Source organism: Clupea harengus, chromosome 4 (assembly GCF_900700415.2).
Source record: "Clupea harengus chromosome 4, Ch_v2.0.2, whole genome shotgun sequence".
NCBI lineage: Eukaryota > Metazoa > Chordata > Actinopteri > Clupeiformes > Clupeidae > Clupea > Clupea harengus.
This window is the reverse complement of record NC_045155.1, coordinates 20949604-20969256: the sequence shown is the minus strand read 5'-3', so window position 1 is coordinate 20969256 and position 19653 is coordinate 20949604. Positions and strand designations below refer to the sequence as shown.

At 43.3% G+C, this 19653-nt stretch overlaps 2 protein-coding genes across 2 annotated transcripts; one reads left to right on the top strand and one right to left on the bottom strand.

Annotated features, from left to right (window-relative positions):
• The first annotated feature begins 8277 nt into the window (after positions 1-8277).
• Positions 8278-15544, top strand: nsfl1c (NSFL1 (p97) cofactor (p47)). The gene is made up of 9 exons (XM_031566732.2): positions 8278-8445; positions 9454-9551; positions 9682-9759; positions 10044-10209; positions 11233-11328; positions 11563-11672; positions 12060-12197; positions 14004-14180; positions 14526-15544. Exons 1-9 carry the CDS (start codon positions 8344-8346, stop codon positions 14686-14688), a joined length of 1128 nt encoding a protein of 375 aa, XP_031422592.1. The 5' UTR covers positions 8278-8343; the 3' UTR covers positions 14689-15544.
• Positions 15545-15847: 303 nt separating this feature from the next.
• On the bottom strand, positions 15848-19367 carry emp3b (epithelial membrane protein 3b). Its single transcript, XM_031566733.2, has 5 exons — positions 18880-19367; positions 17963-18064; positions 17548-17650; positions 17022-17162; positions 15848-16851 (listed from the first exon to the last, which is right to left on the bottom strand). Exons 2-5 carry the CDS (start codon positions 18038-18040, stop codon positions 16676-16678), a joined length of 498 nt encoding a protein of 165 aa, XP_031422593.1. The 5' UTR covers positions 18041-18064; positions 18880-19367; the 3' UTR covers positions 15848-16675.
• Positions 19368-19653: the final 286 nt, after the last annotated feature.

The following is a 19653-nucleotide window of genomic DNA, read 5'->3' as shown; positions in this document are numbered from 1 at the left end:
CATGGCACACTTCATACTTTCACTTGGAGTACAATGTACTTCACATGTAAGTCTTTGTTGTTGTAGGATGTGATTGGGCTTAAGGTTAAATTTAAGATTAGACTCAAAGTTACCAATGTGTAGTTATATTTACATGGATATGCATTACTCATTACAAACGTGAGTATTGTAACAAGGACATGTAGTACAGGTTTAACTTTTCTCACATCTTTCTTCTTCTGTCTGTCCCTCTCTCCATTTCTCTCTTTCCCTCTCTCTGTCTCTTGCTCCCTCTCTCTTCCCCTCTCTCTGATGTGAAATAGGCTGGTATCTGCCAAGTTCGGCCTGCATGTTTTACATGCCAGTGTGGCTGCTCTGTTAGGACAGATTATGTTTTTTTTGTTTTTTTTTGCAGTGAGAGCAGCGATTGTGGCGATAAGGAGAATGTGAGGTATGAGTGAGTTTGTGAGTGCCAGGTCTGTTTGCTTCTCACACTCCACCACCTCAGTCGGGCACCACCCTGCCCCTCACCATCACAGAAAGGCCTGTTCAGGGTCCACACATGGTCCTTACATGGAATGAATGGAAGGTATGATGGAGCTCAGAGATTTTTATAGCATTTTCCCTTTATTACCATGGCACCACAGCACATACCATACATGACTGTAATTACAGACACACACTGGCACACACACACAGACACAGACACAGACACACACACACACACACACACACACACACACGCACACACACACGCACACACATATACTCTCTCATTTTTCTCTCTCTCCATGAATGTTCCAGTCCTAAGAAACCAGTGATGAAAAATTGAAGCTTTGGCAGAGTGAGTTCTTGCCAGAGTCTGCTAAATATTTGATAAACAACATCTCTCTTTTTCTCTGGATTATTATCATGATGCGTGTATCTGGGACAGGATGCCACTCTTTGGCTTTTCCTGTCTGATAATGCAGACCATCCCGGCCAGCTTCACAAGAGCACAGAGACCCCCTCTAAACGGGGCTGGGGGGTGTGGGTGGGATGGAGGGAGAGAAAGTAAGGGATGGAAAAGCTGAAAGCTGAAAGAGAAGAGAGGATGGAGCGGAAGAGAGGGACAGAGCAGAGAGCAGAGGAAATTTGAGTTGAAAGCGAGGGAGAGATAGAGCGAGAGAGAGAGTGTGTGTGTGTGTGTGAGAGAGAGAGAGACAGACAGAATGGGTGGGAGACGGGGAGAAGTCTGAGAAAGAAGTAGATGCCAAAGGGAAAGGCTGAGGGAAAGCTGTCCGAGCACAAGTGGAGGATCAGGTTACGGTTGTAACAGTTAGAGTCTCTGAAAACATAACCAAGCAACCTTGAGACAGGAGAGACTTGTCCATGAGTGATAAAAAGAGATAGGAGCCAACAAACCGAGGGAAAAACTAGATAGAGCTGGATAGAAGAAAAGGAAGAGTCACAGAAGACCAAAATCAAGCCAATTCTTGCAAGTGTGAGATCATAGGTAGTTGTTATGTAGGGTACAAACCAAGGACTTGTTCACTGAAATCACAAGACATTCTAACTGAGCAAGGACAGGCGACTTTCAATGACCACCTCATCCATCACCTCCAGTCCTTGTGGAATCTTCTTCAGAATCCTTTTTCAGACCATGAAGTAGCTCTCGGGTGGTCATCACTGAGGGTGAATGAAGAAGGGTTAATACTGTGGCTGTCTGTAGTGCACATTATCTATGTTTATGTGGGCCATTGCTGGTGACCTCTGTACCATGCCAGAATCACCCTCTAAGACACCCAGAGTTCCAGTGAAGGGGTGCAGAATGGGGACTTTCACTAATGGATGTGAGTCCACTCTGTCCATCCACCCCCAAAGCCCCCCACTCAGCCTCGCACTAATCGATGGCTCAAGGGTGATTAATTGGCCTTATTGATCTGTTTCCCGGTAATTAAAGAGCTGACTTCAACATAGCTCAGGTCTAGTTCTTCACCAGGCATGTATGCATGTGTGTGTGTGTGTGTGTGTGTGTGTGTGTGTGTGTGTGTGTGTGTGTGTGTGTGTGCGTGTGGGTGTGTGTGTGTGTGTGTGTGTGTGTGTGTGTGTGTGTGCGCATGTGTATTTCCTCTGTGTTTACTGTTTCCCTAACAAGCACCCTAACACACACAGCTCTTTCCTTTTCCCAGTCTGGACAAACTGGACAAGCACGCCCATCTGCTCCTTTGAACTGTATGTTTGGACAGTCATGGTTATGGTAATCATGGTGCTCCTAATGGCATTGATAGCTTGCCAGTGTCTCAACATCATCTCCCCCTCTCTTTTTCTCCCTCCCTTTCTCTCTCTCTCTCCATCCCTCCCTTTCTCGCTCCCTCTCCCTCTCTTGCTTTCTCTCTCTTTCTCACTCTCAGTGGAAAGTCTTAGCGAACATGTGTGTTGCCTCATCTGCTACCCCTCCCCCATTTCATAGCATGAGGGCAGCTGCGCATCCCAAATGTGAAAATGAATGCACATTCACACACACACACACACACACACACACACACACACACACACACACACACACACACACACACACACACACACACACACACACACACACACACACACACACACACACACACACACATTCACACAAACATTCACATACACACACACACTCAAGCGAAAACACGCAAGCTCATAGGCATACACTCCCATACACACACACACACACAGACATACACACACACACACACACACATTCACACAAACATACACATACACAAACACACAAACTCTTTCTCACTCATGTATGGTTAGCTGCCATTTAAACCTGAGCCCTCATTTTGGTAAGCTCCCATATTTCCAGCTGCGAAAATTGGAATTTAGAACATTGAGCATACAAAAATGTTTTGCATATTCAAGAAAAATGGCCATTTAGAGAGCATGTTTGACTAGGGAAATGAATTCTGAATGTACCTGTTTTCGCAACAGTCAACAGAACCACAGCAGCAGGAAATCTGTCCCTGAGACTTCATGGGACTATAGATGTAAATGGATGATGTGTAAATACAGTTCTGAGTTAGGTATATAGATTATAGCCACCCTGTTTTACAGCAGCCGTCAGTTTCCATTAAACTAATGAACGCTACACAGCACAGTAAATCCCTTCACAGAGCTGCAGGACAGACATTTTGGATGAAGCCGGGTGTCCACTGGAGGCCGATGGTTTTTAGTGTCTTTGTGGAATCAAAACACTTTTAAGCCCCCATCGCTCTCCAAACAAAGCAGAGATTAACCCCATCAGTGCTTTTACGTACAGTCAACCCCCCTCCACACACACATACACACACACACACATACACACATACAGCCTCACACATCCCTTAACCCCTCATCTGGAAGCTTTGTCCATAATTTACACCAATAAATAACACACACACACACACACACACACACACACACACACACACACACACACACACACACACACACACACACACACACACACACACACACACACACACACACACACACACACGTACAGTCATGCACACTAATATGACGAGGCTGCCAAATGTCAGCTGAGCTCTGGGGCATTTTCTTCCAGGCACGACCCCAGACGCGCGTTTGACCAGATGAGGTCCTGCAGCCAGGCATGTGGTTGCCACGGTGACCCCACTCCTCTTTCCCCCTATTAAAGAACGTTAAGGGAAGGCAGAGGGAGTGATGTCCCAGATGATTACCCCTTTAAGTGGATGCACTGGAGAGTAGCGTGGGGGTGGTGGGTGAAAGGAAAGCACTGGAAACCGTTCTTAAAGAGAGCATTAGGATGGAGAGGACTGCTAATTCCCTGTTTATAGGCTGTTTTATGTTTATTTGTTGGGGTAGGTCCTCTCACTTTTACAATTTCATTGACTTGTGCTGATGTAAAATAAAAAAAAACACTTTAGTCCACTTAATTAAATGTCTGTGCTCTGTTTTACAGCTGTCGGGGGATGTTAATGGTGTTTGTTGATGGTACTTTGTGTTCTGTCTTCACACCCTCATATATGCCTGCTCGCCCACTCTCGGGCATTGAACCAACACACATTTTGACCATTCTCAGAGCCCTCCTGTAAATTTTCCTTTGTGAAATGCTCTCATTGATGAAGAAAACTAATTTTGGGGGAACGGGGAGCTAGTTTTAAATGCCATCCCATATGGTGTCTCCGTCGCGAGCTCCATTGTTGTCTGTCATTATTAGCAGTGGCCTCAGAATGTAGTTCACAGTGTTTAATTAAACTTTACATTGGACTGGTGAAAGGCCAGTGTGTCCTTCAGTAACAATAGGCTGTGCTGAAAGCGAGACTTCCCCTGCTGTTAAATCAGGGCTGTAAAACCAATGGAGTGACTTAATGTAACTCTGCGCTGAAAGTCACAGATTTACGACCTTCTCAAAGTGAAAAGCGGACAAACACTTCTTCCATTTCATCCACTCAACCGTGAGTGTCAAGCGTTTTTGTTTGGAAAATAATAAGGTAGATAATAAGGTACAGCAAAAGGCTTGTACTCAATCAACATGCTTACATTTATTTCTGTTTTTCTAATGGTTTAATTTCTGTGCTACAATACTAGCTCATACTGACATCTGTCTTGAACATATCTGATGCTGCATGCAGTCAATTGCTCTCGTTAACAATTGCCATATTAAGGTGATACTATCTTCTTTTTTCTTCTTTATTCTATCTTGACTTCTCAAATCTAAACCAGACGTGTTTAATAATGACTAAAAGTAATATAATATAAATAAAGACTCTAAGAGCTATGAGATATGCCTGTAAGGAGGACAGACCAATGAAACTATATACCCATGCACTGCTCCACCAGACAGACAGAGAAACAGGCAGAGAGACAGGCAGAGAGACAGGCAGAAAGACAGACAGACAGACAGAGAAACAGGCAGAGAGACAGACAGGCAGAGAGACAGGCAGAGAGACAGACAGGCAGAGAGACAGTCAGAGAGACGGTCATACAGCCGAAGCAGGAGACATATGGATGGATGGAGATTTACAGAGAGAAGGAGTGTGACAGACAGGAGAAGAGGGAGGAGGAGACCTGGCCGCTGCCTGCCTGCGGTTGAACTTGCTGATTAAAGTGTCAGGGTGAAAAACGACATGGACACACAGGTCACCGCATGGGGTTGTCATGATAGGGCAGGATGGGGAGGGTGAGACGAGGGGAAGACAGTGCTGGAGTCACTGAGGAAAAAGGCCATGGGAGTGAAAGGAAAAGAAGATGAGAGAAAATTAGATGAAAGAAGAGGAGAAGAGACAGAGAGAATGAGACAAAGGAGGGATGAGACTGGTAGAATGAAGAAGAGTGGAAGCAGAGGGAAGAGGCTTGCGGGATATGATAGGGGGTTGAGGGCAGATAAAACCATTAGTGTGCCGACGCTGCCGTGCTGTGAGAGGGCCTCCTTCCTGTTGATCCAACATCTATCTACGAACCCCCTGTAAGCCATGCAAAACCAGCCAAGCCCGCCAGAGGAGGAGATAACAGGGGCGGAAATGACCCTGTTTAGTAAATACACAAAAATTGCAGAACACTTAAATATGGGTAGATATCCCACCCATTTGAGTTACTTTTATGTGATATCTGAGCATGCGATAATGTTAATGGTTTCAGTACAGCTTTATCTGAACTCAGTTGGACCACACTGTTGTTGGCTAGCTCTTTGAACCTGGAGTCCGCTCATCCTGTGTGTAATGACATCACGTCCACTTCCCCCTCTCTAAACCTTGAAAAAGATGGTTCCATCAATGCCATTCATTCAGCAGTCATGTCTTGTCATGTTAAAATTGATGTATGATCACCTACCCCACAGCATGATCAGACCATCTAGAGAGGGCCACTGGGAAATGGAGGCTGACAGTAAAGGAGTGTCTGTGGAGAAGATTGTCCTAATGGGCCTCTTGTAGGTTAAGGGTCAAGTGAGTTAAGTGGTGGGCAGACACAGTCAAACGCATGTAGCGAACAACCAGTGTACCGTATGTGGATGTACATCAGAAGCTCAGGAGTTTCCTCTCTAACCTTTTAGTCCATGGAGATGCCCACTGTAAACCTTGACCCCTGGGGGGCATCCTGATCACTAAGGCTCTGTTGGAGTAGCAAATGGGAGATCAGGGGTGACATGACTACATCATAGAGATACTCCTCCATTTCCCTCTCTCATTAGTGCAGTCTATCTCTCATAAGAATCAACTCAGCTTTTCCTGTTTATGAAAAGAAAGACAAGCGGGGATGGACCGGGAAAATGCACACGGGTGTGTGCTGTTTATTCCTCTGCAAATGTGTTGGTTTATTCTGCGGCACACTCCCTTCACTGTGTGTGGAGATGTTAATCTGAGAGCGCCTACTGTACTGTCAAAACATCTGTATATCTTTCCTGGGGAGAGCATTAGTGACAATGGTTCTGACCACCCGATGAAAGGTGCCCTTGCGATACATCACTATGGGCAGGGACAGTTGGTGGCCCTGGACTGTCTGTCTTGGCCCTTCATCTTTCTCTATCTTCCTCTCTGACTGGGTCACTACTACTCCCCTTCTTCCCCCACATGTTTGTGTCCACTCACTAACATTTACATGCTGTTACTGTTTACTATGTGCTTAATGATTGTTTTTTTTAGACTTTTAAGAATAACTTATTTTCTTTTCCAGAAAGTACTGCTCTTTTGCCATTCCCATTGTCAATGAATGGATGATTATGTAACAGTTGAACAATTAACACAGTTAATAATAAATGATTGGGCTGCTATATCAGAAGGGAATGTAACCGCCGTTATGTACTTCCTCAGTTCATCAGGAACACTGCAGTGTTCTTCCTCATTCATCACGAGCTTCAGTATTGTTCAGCCTTCCCTCTTGTGTGCGTCTGTCCCTGTGGTTATTTTCTGCCAAACCTGTGACAGAAAATACCTCCATTGTTTTCAGTTGCCAGAACACCCATTGAGTTTCACTCAGGCTTTAGTTTGTGATGGAGTTATTTTTTACTTCCAGCATTTTTTGGTGTCTCTTGTTAGTCTGTTCAGGCCATTTGTGTGTCACCATCATTGTTTCTTCAGTGTGTCCTGACACTGTCTACTTTTGGTCGAATGGGACACATCCACAAATCTCACAGAGGTGAAAAGGTCAGATCCTCAACATTAATGAGCACACAGAGGAAAAAGGGAGTGGCACATCCACTCCCTGCAAACTGTCATTGGCAATAAAAGGTGTAACGGACTTTTCTTTTTACAGCCCATCAGCGTTGACATGAGAAGACTGCAGAGTGGAGACTAGTCTGCAGTTGTGCCCTTTGCTGCAGGAAATATGGAAGGGGGTGGACAGGGATATTGACGCGGTTCACGGTTGTGTCCGAGCAGACAGATGGCTTCTAATGAAGTCCTGCAGACCTCTGTGGTCTGTGGTGTGGTTGTGTGGTTGGCTTGTTCTCCTATGTTCTCTAAAAATTCCTTGCAGCTGAGCAGTATCACAAAAGTTACATTTTAAACATTGATGTGGTGTGTGTGTGTATGTGTGTATGTGTGTGTGTTGGTGTGAATGTATGTACCATGGGGATGGTGACAGCAAGCCTCTTCTTCTGTTGCCAGCACTTAATTAGCCTTGAAGATCAAACAGCCACAAGCACATAAAAAAAAACATCTGGATTACCCCCCCCCCAAAACTATTAGCTATCATTTCTATCTTTGTTTCGTCTGTATGCATATATAGAATAAGTCTGACAATTAGAAACAAAAAAAGGTGCTTCTGTGTAGACCAAGATGGGCACATCTTGACTAATTGGATCATTTACACTCAGAGGTGTACAATTGTGTTAAAACAAGTTGGGCAGCGCACCTATTTGAATAAACAATATCCCACATTCTCAAACCTGTCAGAGGGATCCCAATGGTGGCAGCCTACATCATAAGTCTCTCTCTCTCACTCACACTGTGCATGCATGTCAGCTGAACAGGCTGTGTTGAAACCTAATGTTAAAATCTATCCTGTTCGAAAGCATCATTTTTATAGGTCTCAACTCAAGCCTCTCTCTTCTTAGGCCACGGTTGCCACCTAGTGGAATACCGTTTTCCTATGTAGGCTTCCTTTTGGCTTCCTTTCGTAGCCTATGTGAAGTAGGCTATAACTGATATTTGAAACCATGACGCTGGCTTATAGTAACATTGTGTAATGTTGATTGTATATATTAGATAAGACACTTAAGATAATACAAAGCAATGGAAGACCAATATTTATCTTTATAGAACTGTCCAGAAGACATATAGGAACGAATAGCACGTTCTCGCATATAGGAACTAATAGTGAGTTTCCCAGTTTCCCTGGATCTAGTCGGAAATTTATCTGCATTGACATTTCAAAATGGCGGACCAAGATGCGGCGGTGAGAGAATTTGTTGCTGTTACAGATGTGGATGAGGAGAGGGCCAGGTTTTTCTTGGAATCAGCTGGTTGGGATTTACAGGTATGTCAGATCGAAGTCGTTTGTGATGTAGGACAACCGATTTGATAAGGGTGACTGTTTGCCCATTACTCCGTGGATAGCTAACGTTAGCCTAGCTTCATTATCGTAGCGGTACTTTCACAGCCGAGGTTAGCTTGCAAGTTAACGTTGGCTTATTAGCTTAGCTTGCTTGGCAAATTGTGCAAGTCACTCTCTTATCCTAGGCTAAAAAGAATATCTCGAGATGAATTGCCACCCACAAAAGTGGAAAATCCAAGAGTTTCAAGTTCTCCCTTTAATCGTGTATCAAATATTCAAATGCTACACGCATAATCATAGTGGTGGCAAAGTTTTGCTCTGTGCTTGTTACCTCCAACGTTATCGCTTTGAACGTAAGCTAGCTAGCAAGCTATCGTTATGACTGTTAGCCGGCATATTCACCATACCGCAAAACAGCCAATAAATGCCATCCAGTAGAATTAGTAACACAGCGTACTAGCTAGCTAGTATTTGAATATGCAGTGGATGGTGCATTTATTGACATCGCATTGCCTTCGGTGTCACCAGCGTTATTCATCAATCTCTGAATCATGTCATCTGTGAATTGGAGATGGCTAGCTTGCTAGCCAAATTCACTTGTTAGTTAGCTAGCTAACGTCTGATGACTTCTAACTGTGTTGAAGAAGAATATTTAAGTTTGCCGTACTTAGGTATGATGGCTTGTTTTTAAGCAGATGACTAGATATACTATCCTAGCTTTTGTCTAGTCAAGTTAACTTTAACTGTAACGATGACCCACGAGTTGTAAATGAGAATTATTGTGCCGTTGCAGTAGATTTTTGTGTTATGAAGCTACTGTTACTCTGTTACTGATACCATGACTTTGTATTTTGGCCTAGTAATTAAGAAGCTCGGCTAGCTGGTATATTACTGATGTCTATTTTTAATAAGCAGTTGTTGGTACACTGTATACATTGATTTTGGCCCAGCTCGCAAAGGTATTTATGAAAAACTCTCTTGTTTGATTAGCTTGCCCTGGCTAGCTTTTATGAAGATGGAGCTGAAGATGACATTGTAACCCTGCCTCAACCAGAGAGTGGCTCAGTTTCTCGATCAGCTGGGCCAAGGTAAGCTTCTGGTCTCCCTCTTTTACCCCAGAGCTGCTGTCTGTTATAAATGGTAGACTTGTTGCTTGACTGATACTCACTGTATGACTGAAGTCTAAAAGTTGGTGCCACATTTTTTTTGTTCATGCAGTGAACAAAACCGCGTGACCTCCTTCAGAGACCTGATGCATGAGGAAGATGATGATAGTGATGAAGAGGAAGGCCAGAGGTGAGTTTACACCTGTCTAGTTGCAAATGAAAATTGGTATGCAATGAAGCACTCTTCATTTAGAGAAGGTAATGCTATTTTAGTAAACCATTTTAATTCAGACTGCCAGTGGTTCCCATTTAGAGCTGCAGTTTCAGCAAGTTCTGTTGTCTTGTCCTTTTATTGCTGGCAGATGCATTGTGCTCATCACTGGAACCATTCCAAGATGAACAGCTATGCAGGCTACTGTGTAGTTGTATAGTAATTTATAAGGGAGTCTCCACTGACCTCTCATTCCCTTTCAGATTCTTTGCTGGCGGGTCCGAGCGCAGTGGGCAGCAGATTGTGGGTCCGCCTAAGAAGAAGAGTTCCAATGAGGTGGTGGAGGACCTGTTCCGGGGGGCTAAGGAGCACGGGGCTGTCCCTGTAGACAAGGCAGGGAAGGGGCTTGGAGAATCCAGCGGTGCTAAGGTAGCAACACCCTTCTGATATGTATGTAATGGTAGCCAGCAGCTTAAAAGTCATGCATTGAGTAAATCTCTACCCGACACCTTAAGAGATAGGCTACCAACAGACAGTAGCCCTAGGGTTTTAGCCTCCTTTCTAGCAGGTTAGGGTCCTACTTGTCCGAGGATTGAGTACTCAGTACTTTTGGGTACTTACTGTTTTCAGTTTTAGTAGTTTCAGTAGTTGTCTTATAGTCCCTCTGTAGTGTGATTTGCTATTTGGATAAGAAAAAATGCATTTATGGATTTATGAAATGTTTTATGAATTACTATTTTTGCTTTCGATTGTGTCATTATAAAAAAACACACAGGTCTTTTCATACTGCAGTTTTTCTAAATTTGGTGTATTATGAATTATTCAGTACCCTTGGCTCAAGAAAAGTTAAACAGTGTGAAGTGCTCCTCACTGCAGATCTGCACTGGTGCAGTCAACCCAGGAACTGAATCTGTGTTCATTGTCAAGCAGGACTGCCGAGGGGTCTTTGTTTCTTAGTTTTATTAGTGTGGAATGCAAAATAGTGGCAGGTATTCAATGAGCAGCTGTTTGTTTCTGATAAAGGCATGAGCTGATGTATCAGGTACTTTGTATTTTTTTTGCTATTTGATTAATTTGCTTTTTAACACTGTATAGTGTTTGATGTTTGGTGTTTGATTTCTGTTTGCCCTGATCTGGTTATTTGAGTTTCAAACTCCTATGACTGCGTGTAGCCTTAATGGGCCAAACCGACATAGAGATGGAACTACAGGATGGCATTGTAGCATTTGTGAGAGCAATTTGTGGTGCTACCGGATGCCTGTATAGGTATTGATGCATCCAAAGTGATAACATTCATTAGGTAAAACAGGCATGTGCATCAATTCCACATTAATCACTTTAATGTAGTAGTCTTGCCATCCGTTCATAGAAAGTGTAAATTCAAGGTCTGACTGCTACAAGTTCTAGAGCTTCACATTTTTTTGACCCTCTTTCTGTCGTTCTTCTACCCAGGCTTTTGTTGGTGGTGGCTACCGGTTGGGGGCTGCCCCTGAGGAAGAGTCCGCCTATGTGTCAGGAGCACGGAGATCCGCCAACAGCACACAGAATGTGAGTGGCTGCCCATGGATGCACTAAGATCTCATACTAAGACTACATATCATAGTTTTTGAACAAATACCGTATGCTACTGAAATTCAGCAAATATTAGAACCATTGAAATTAAGACATTGAAGACATTTAATTTATGATGCTTGATTTCCTGTTATTGTCATGCTCTGAAAATAGCATATCCCGTTAACCCCCCCCCCCCCCCCCCCACACACACACACCTCTGTGTTCCAGGTGAATGTTGTGCTGAAGCTGTGGAAAACTGGTTTTAGCCTGGATGAAGGGGAACTGAGGAACTACAGCGATCCTGGAAATGCCCTTTTCCTGGAGGCCATCCGCAGAGGGTAGGTGTTCACACAGGACGGTGGGTAGAGGGTAGGTGTTCACACAGGACGGTGGGTAGAGGGTAGGTGTTCACACAGGACGGTGGGTAAAGGGTAGGTGTTCACACAGGACAATGGGCAGAGGGTAGGGGTTCACACAGGACGGTGGGTAGAGGGTAGGTGTTCACACAGGACGGTGGGCAGAGGGTAGGGGTTCACACAGGACGGTGGGTAGAGGGTAGGAGTTCACACAGGACGGCGGCTAGAGGGTAGGTGTTCACACAGGACGGTGGGAGGGAATAGATTTAGTTGCTGTTGGAGAGGCTTTCCCCCTATTTTTATTTTTCTATTGAAAAGTTAGTTTGTTTGTGTTTTTTGCAAGTTGTTTTGTGTTCCTCCCTCATTCAGGGAGATTCCTCTGGAGTTGAGGCAGCGCTCTCGGGGTGGGCAGGTGAACCTGGACATGGAGGACCACAGGGACGAGGATTTCTCCAAACCCAAGATGGCCTTTAGGGCCTTCACTGGGGAAGGCCAGAAACTGGGCAGGTGAGTGAACGCTCTCATCTCTAGTGATAATCGATAATGCAATTCTAATGTAGGCAGTCAGTGTAAAGGGGACTAATGTGTAACTAGCCTAACAAACAAACAAACAAACAAACAAACAATCAGCACTGGTCTCACAATCCAGATTCAAACTCTAATTAGCCTACCTTTTTGAAATACTGAAGCTACATTACCTTTACTGATGCTGTTTCCAAGGTTATAAGGGAGGAAACATCACTAACATTATCATTAAAGGGAATAGGGAAGGGGGGGGGGGGGTCTGTGACTCTAAACATGACAATCACATTGTTAGAAACATATTTGTCAATTTCTGTTTATTTCCACCGTTACCATAGCAATAGCCGTGCAGCGAGCAAGTCAAAACAAAGAATCAAGTCTTTTTTAGCCTTATTTGAGCGGTTACTGTAGTAGAAGTCACTCACAGCACCTCTACATCAAAACACAGTTCAGCATGAGGTTGCATTGCAATAGTATGTCCACAAGGGGGCATAGGGTTGATACAGGTGGTTTTGTGTTATGCTCTGTCTGTCTTTGTTATATCAGGGTACCCTGCCTCACCTGTTGTGACTCAGTTGCTGTTGAGTTTGGCTCTAACGCCACCTTAGGCCCCATGCAGACGGACTCTAGTTTGCCTGAACCCGGGTTCATTTTTCACACCTATTTCACACCTACCCACTTTTTACATCGCGTGCACATGAACCCAGTGAATCCGATTGACTCAGCTGTAGTACATCCCCCACGCCTGTTGGTGGCGCTTTGGTGCTACAGACAACTGAAGAAAACAGAGAAGAAGACAGGAGCATGCTATCAAAATAACATATGACAGTAGTTGAGCTCCAACTAGCAGCGTTTAGCTTAGCCGCATAGCCTACATTTAATCTGCACAGTAACACATTATGGTGGTTTATAAAATCAGTGGTAAGAGCAGACTGTAGGTAAAGCGAAAAATAATTATATTTGTTATTGATAATAAAGAGTTTAGAACAGTGCAACATGACATGTCTGAGTTGTTTAAATGCCTGTGCTTTATGGAGATGCTGAGCTTGAGCAGGAGAGACCACAATGCAAGTGCTGTGGATCCTGAATGTTTCATGGTTTACAATTGCTTCCAATTTCATGGTTTTATTACTAACAACAAATGTAGGCTATTGTTGAGGGCTTTGTCCTTCACGTACTGTAGGCTACCTCTGAAGTAACATTAACGCTAGCTAGTAGCTATCGCTATCGTTGTCTGACAGGACTAAAGCTAACATAACATTCATCTGTTTTGAAACTTCCATCTATAATAAAAAATCTTTTCACGTCAGATTTGCTCATATAACAACAGATAGATAGATACATTTGTATTAATCCCGTTAGGGAAATTCACGTGGAAAAGGAGCAAGGTAATAGGAAGAATATATTTTTTTTAAACTGGAGAGCTGTTATAACTGGCTGCCAAACTCACTGCGCCATGGGAAACTATTCAGTTATTAAATAATGCCGGTTGTGTCCGTTGTTCTGGCTGGTCTAATGATGCGATCACGTGGGGCAATCCGATTAGGTATGCGGATAGCGTGCAGACGAACACCAACAGCAATCGGATTTCCAGGTTACTCACTTTGGACCCCCGATTCGAGGGAGTGCGGATACAGTGTGCGGATACAGTGCGTTCGTCTGCATGATGGGGCTATCCGCAGTCGGGGTTCACCGGGTTCAGACAAACTAGAGTCCGTCTGCACTTGGCCTAATTGATCTCATCTCCCCCGTTTCACACGTGTTCCTGTCTGTCTGTCTGTCTGTCTGTAGCGCGACCCCTGAGGTGGTGTCCACTGAGGGGATTGGAGGTGTCCAACTGGAACAGGCTGCTAATGAGGCTCAGGCTAGCGCCTCCATCACCGTTGACACCAGCCAACCAGTAACCAACATCCAGATCAGGCTTGCAGATGGTGGCAGGCTAGTGCAGAAGTTCAACCACACTCACAGGTGAGAGCATCGAACAGACTGTCGATCCAAAGGTTATTGGCTGAAGTGCATGTTTGTTTGTGTTTGTGTAGTGTAAGCATGGGACGGTGTGGAACCAGTGTATTTAAATGTATTATATTGCAGTCCAGTGTGGAATGAAAGATTGATAAATGTAAAATAATTATTTGATCCTAAACAGTGATGTTGATAAGAGGAAGTGGGCATACATCCCTGAAATAATCATCTAGGCCTTTTTAAATTATGTTATTTTTGTACAGTAATTTGCAGTTAAATGGCGACCCTCATAAATATCATAACCATAATGACATTAAACCTCTTCCTTCAATTTGTGTCCTGCTCTCCCAGGGTGTCGGATATCCGTCAGTTTGTGGCCAGCGCGCGCCCTGCGATGGCCGCCACAGAGTTTGTCCTCATGACCACCTTCCCCAACAAGGAGCTGACAGATGAAGGCCAGACGCTCAAAGATGCTAACCTGCTGAACGCGGTCATTGTTCAGCGGCTAAAGTGACAGCGTCCCCTTGTGGTTTGGCCCAATCACAGCATTCTGAGCTCCCCGCCTGCAGGGGAATCACTTGGACTTGTGGACTTCTAATTGCTTTTTTTTTTTTTTCTTCGGTTCTTGGAGGGCATTGAAGAAGACGTTAAGAGTACGGTAAAGCTGGGGCAGAGGAGGAGTCTGGAGTATCCTAGGGGTGGAGTGATGTAGATGGAAAGGAAAAGAAACTTGAATGGTTGTGGTGGGTTTGGACGTAATCGGTGAACACAAATGATTTGATCAATAAAGAGCTTTCTTAAAGAGTTTGACAGGTATTTACCTCAATGATTGTTAGTCATCTAATGCTGCCTCCTTTTCTCCAGATTGAACCTCCTCACTCAACCTCTCCCTCCCCCCCCACACACACACCACCTTCTCATTGCTTCTCATTCCCTCTTTTGCCAGTAGCCTTACTTTAAAATACCCAGTTTAAGGACACTAACCTCCTCTGTCTTTGTCACCCCAAAATCATTGTGGACTCCTGAAGAAGGAAAAAAAAGGGTTGAAATATTTGTTTTTATATATATCATTTGTTTTGTCTTTACAGGAGTGAGGGTTATATTTGCTAAAGCTACCAAAAGGTTAGCTTTTTATATGATGTCACACCATATTGTTAATTCTCTTGCCTAACGACCATTCTATTACAAACTTAAACAATGACTTAATGATAGCGCCTTGAGCTGTCAAACGTAGATGTTACTGTCACGAGAAAAGATGTGGCAGCCATCCTATACTCTATGCAGCGACCCGCAGTAGAACTGGTGCACTGAGTGGGTGTGTGGATCTTTGGAAACTTGTGATTAAAATCCTTTGTCTGGTGTTGGAGGAAGCCTGGTTTCTCTTGTCTTGTTTCTCGTGTTTCTCATAATTGATGTATATCGCTAGGAAATCAGACATCAGGATTCTCATTATTTTGTCATAATGGCTGGAGGGAATACATTCAAACACACTGACCAGTGCAGTCACACCAAAGGTTGGAGCAAAAGAATGGTTATTGTATCCCTGTATGTAATCAACCAACTGGGTGAGTACTGTAGATACCTGGCGTGCCGCTAAGATGGAATGGCTATTTGAAGTTCAAAGAGGCCAAGCACCAAACCTCATTTCTTAATTAAGCTTTTTTTTTTACTTCAGAAATGAGGGGTCTTAAGGGCATTGGGAGTTAGGGGATCTGTATTCCATCAATTGGAAGGCTCTGGGATTTCTGAGAAATACATGTAATTTAACAAGATGCCTCTACAGTCTGCAGGTGTACTGACCTTTATTCAAATGATTAGTCAGCCTACTGTTATAATGAGGTTTACATTTGGGCTGACTTTATCATGGAGCCCCTGGCACATGCTGGATATGTGGTTACTGATACAGAGAAAGAGATCTGGAATGTTTACTTACCGACTCTGGGCCCTTCACATTTCTTGAGAGTGAAACCATGCCTCAAAACCATCAGAATTATGCTAAATTGTAATATAACTTATTTTTTCATCGAATGTTTTGTAAGTCGATTTTGGACAGAAGCGCCTGGCGAATTAACATAAACATACAAATTATAAAAGATTTGAAAATGACAGTTATCGGTTGATTGATTTATTTAGGCAAAAATACAGCATTTCTGATACTTCCTAAATATAAAAATGTCCATGCATAGGAAACCGCAGTAAAAGCCTTCATTTCTCTTTAATAAGGTACATACTTTTGGCATTGATATTAAACTGATGACAACTTACCTACTGACAAAATGGAAAACCATATTGAAAAAGGGCATTGATCATGTAACATGCTTAGAGCCGAAGGGTGTTTATTACAACGTTTTCTACCATGCCTGTTCTTCCGCTTCTGTTCCATTACAAAACTACCACACAGAGCAGCATTTGAGATTAATGAGAAACTGCCAGTGTCTTCATGATATCAACATCAAGTCAGCATATAATGACAACAGCATCATACAGTTACCCTTATAGTTCTACTCTTTCTTGCGCAGATGAATGTACATAACGCCACTGCACAGTAAGAGAGGCACGCACACCCATGCCAAGATGAAGCAGTAACCAAAGTGTCCCGAACTCAACTCTCGGGCGTCCTGAAGGATCTCTTTGTTGTGCAGTGTGTAAATGAGGGTTGCCGTGAACGCAGTGAGACCTGAGGGCACAAGAAAGTCACAAGAATGAGAATTCACCTTCATCATGCTTTAGCCTGCCTGAGCACAATGCCAACTGCCCAGAGTCTTAGGAAGTCCACTATGAAGACATGTTGGGGAGTCACTGTGGTGCTGTTGTGTTTGAGTGTGTCAGCCCCTTAGGGGCCCTTACCAGAGAACACTTGGCAGAGGCCAGTGATATAGAAGAGCCCCCCTTTTGACATGGTGAAGAGCTGCCCGAGGAAAATCAGGAAGGATACTGACGAGAACACCACAGAGAGGACCATTAGGACCTGGACAGCCTGCAGCCACTCTGAATACAAGGAAGGCAAGTATGGTTATTGGTCTTGTCAATCCAGACATTTGCCATAGGCACATTCAGGTTCTGGTGGACAAAATGCTTCCTCCATGCTTACAACAATGATGTCATTGTTTTCTTTCTGGCCCTGATGCAAAGAATATTGTCCAACAATCCACTTTTAGTGTTCATTATCATTTTTTTTTACCAGGAAGCGGTTTTATTGACAATATATACCAATATAGTATCAAACAACTATATCTTAAAAGTAATGATAATGTAGTTATAAGGTAATAATGCAGATATATGCTTCTCTGATATGACAGATATGACACCCACTATTCAAGTGTAAGATTGGAATTGTAAATAGATGCATAGATAAAAGCTGCCATGTATTTACCATTCTCTCTTGATGAGGCACAAAACCAGGCCTCTGTTTCATTGTCAAATCTGCAGTTGTACCACAGGTCGGAACTCTCCCATCCTTCCCAAACCCACCAAGACTGAGGGAGAGAGATCAACAAAGAATGAATGGTGAAGTCAATACAATTTAAAAAGAAAAACCTGTCAAATGTTCACAAAATCATGTGTACCTGGATAGATCACCACTTATTAGGTTTTGGTAATGTCTTGTGTTGCCAATCATTTTTGTACCTTTGAGTAAGGTGAACTTGTCAAAAAGCATTTGTAAAGGTGACTTGCCACCTTCTGACGTAAATCATACTGCTTAAGATGCTGAGGTTAGGGCATGAGGCGGACACAAGAGGTGATTCAAATAAACTGTTATGTTCAACTTAGAAATTAGTCTAACTCACCTTTTCCATAGTAGCAATGAAGAGGACGGCAAGCGTTATGAGATGAAGCAGGGTCACAAACATCAACAGGTATGCCATTTTGGGTGGAGGACCCCAGAAGACCTATGCACACACACATACAACTGTGGCATGTATCCCTAAACAATTCTGGCAGAGTACCTCTCATTTTATAGAGAGATAAAAAAAAGTTAAAAAGAGCAAAAATGGTTAAAATAGTATACAGCATAAAAAAGGGCCATCATTTGGCTTGGGATGGATATGCTCAGAAAACACTGCCCTAGTGTTTAACTCAAGATTGGCTCTTGAGCCTCAGGAACTCACAAAGCCTTGGAGGAAAGAGTTAAAATGTAATTATTTGGTAATTACTTACAGTATGACTTCAATAATCCTCTGCCCTGAAGGAAAAGTAGTGACTGCATTGTTTGTATTTGAGAAAAACAGTTCTTGTGGTTTTGTGCAGTTAGGTCTGAGACGCACATCTTTGTTAATTTCATTAGGTCATGAGCGTCCTCATCAATTCAAATCACGCAATGACATACAACAGTTCCAGTCAATGAGCAGCAATTCCAAAAAGCAACTTTAAAATAGAAAGATTTTTGCTAAATCAAGATGGAATGTGCCATTTGATATTTCCACACTGTGTAGAGTTATCCTCGTCCTCGAAGTTTAGACATGTTGTCAACTATTTGAAGCGATGGTTTTGTGTTTATGAATGTGGACTAAGAGTAGTCAGTCATTACAGTATTCTGGCTCATCGCTTCAGGAGCTCTTAGTTCTTTAAATTAATCCTTACAATTCTGAACAAAAGCATTATCAGCAATCCACCTAACATCACATCATTGATTACATGACGAGAAGGAGCTAAAAAATTATGTGAATCACGGCATAGTTTTTTGTTCAGTCATACTGTTACTTACTTGCAATGCTGGTCTGTTGTATACAAATCCCAACCGCAGTGCCAAACAGCTTCCTTACCCAGAAGCGCTGTCTTCTCCTTCTTTTGCTTTTGCCACTCCCCTCGTATTCCCTGCTAGCCCTCTATTTCCAAGTGTTCAGTGGAAGGTGGGGTGGAATGCTGTGTGTTTTTTAAGGAAAGTCTGAGGAAAATCTAAACCTCCATTTCCTGTCAGTGGAACAGAGCGCCCATTGCTCCCCAGCGCACTCCCTCCTCTCTGATCTCACCACCACCTCAAATTTAGTCAAACAAGACCCACCCAAAACACTGAAACATGGCACATGAAGTTCACTCCACTCCGCTGTAAATATGATTCTTTTACCCTGCTCTTCCTCAAAACACTCCTGCTGTCGACACTCTGTGATGTTTTATCCACTTCATCCAGGTCATGTATGGATTGTGGAACATGGGGATGAAGAGAAGTTGTGATACAGATTTTCCATCTTTAAAACTGTCAGAAAAAAAACAAAAACACAACACACAGCATGTCAATTTAGTGAAAATTGGACAAAATTACAGGATAGGCGCAGTGGAAGACTGGGGCAGAGGTTCTCCACTAGCACACGTTACGAGAAGAGTCAGATGATTCTGTTAGATTAGATAATTAGATTGTAGAAAACAGTAAACAGTTACACTTATACATCAGAGGATAGACAGACCAGCAATATCTTAATCTTATTATCAGTCATACTTGTTGTAGTGTGGGTACCTGGTAGCAGGGGCATATTTTTTTATT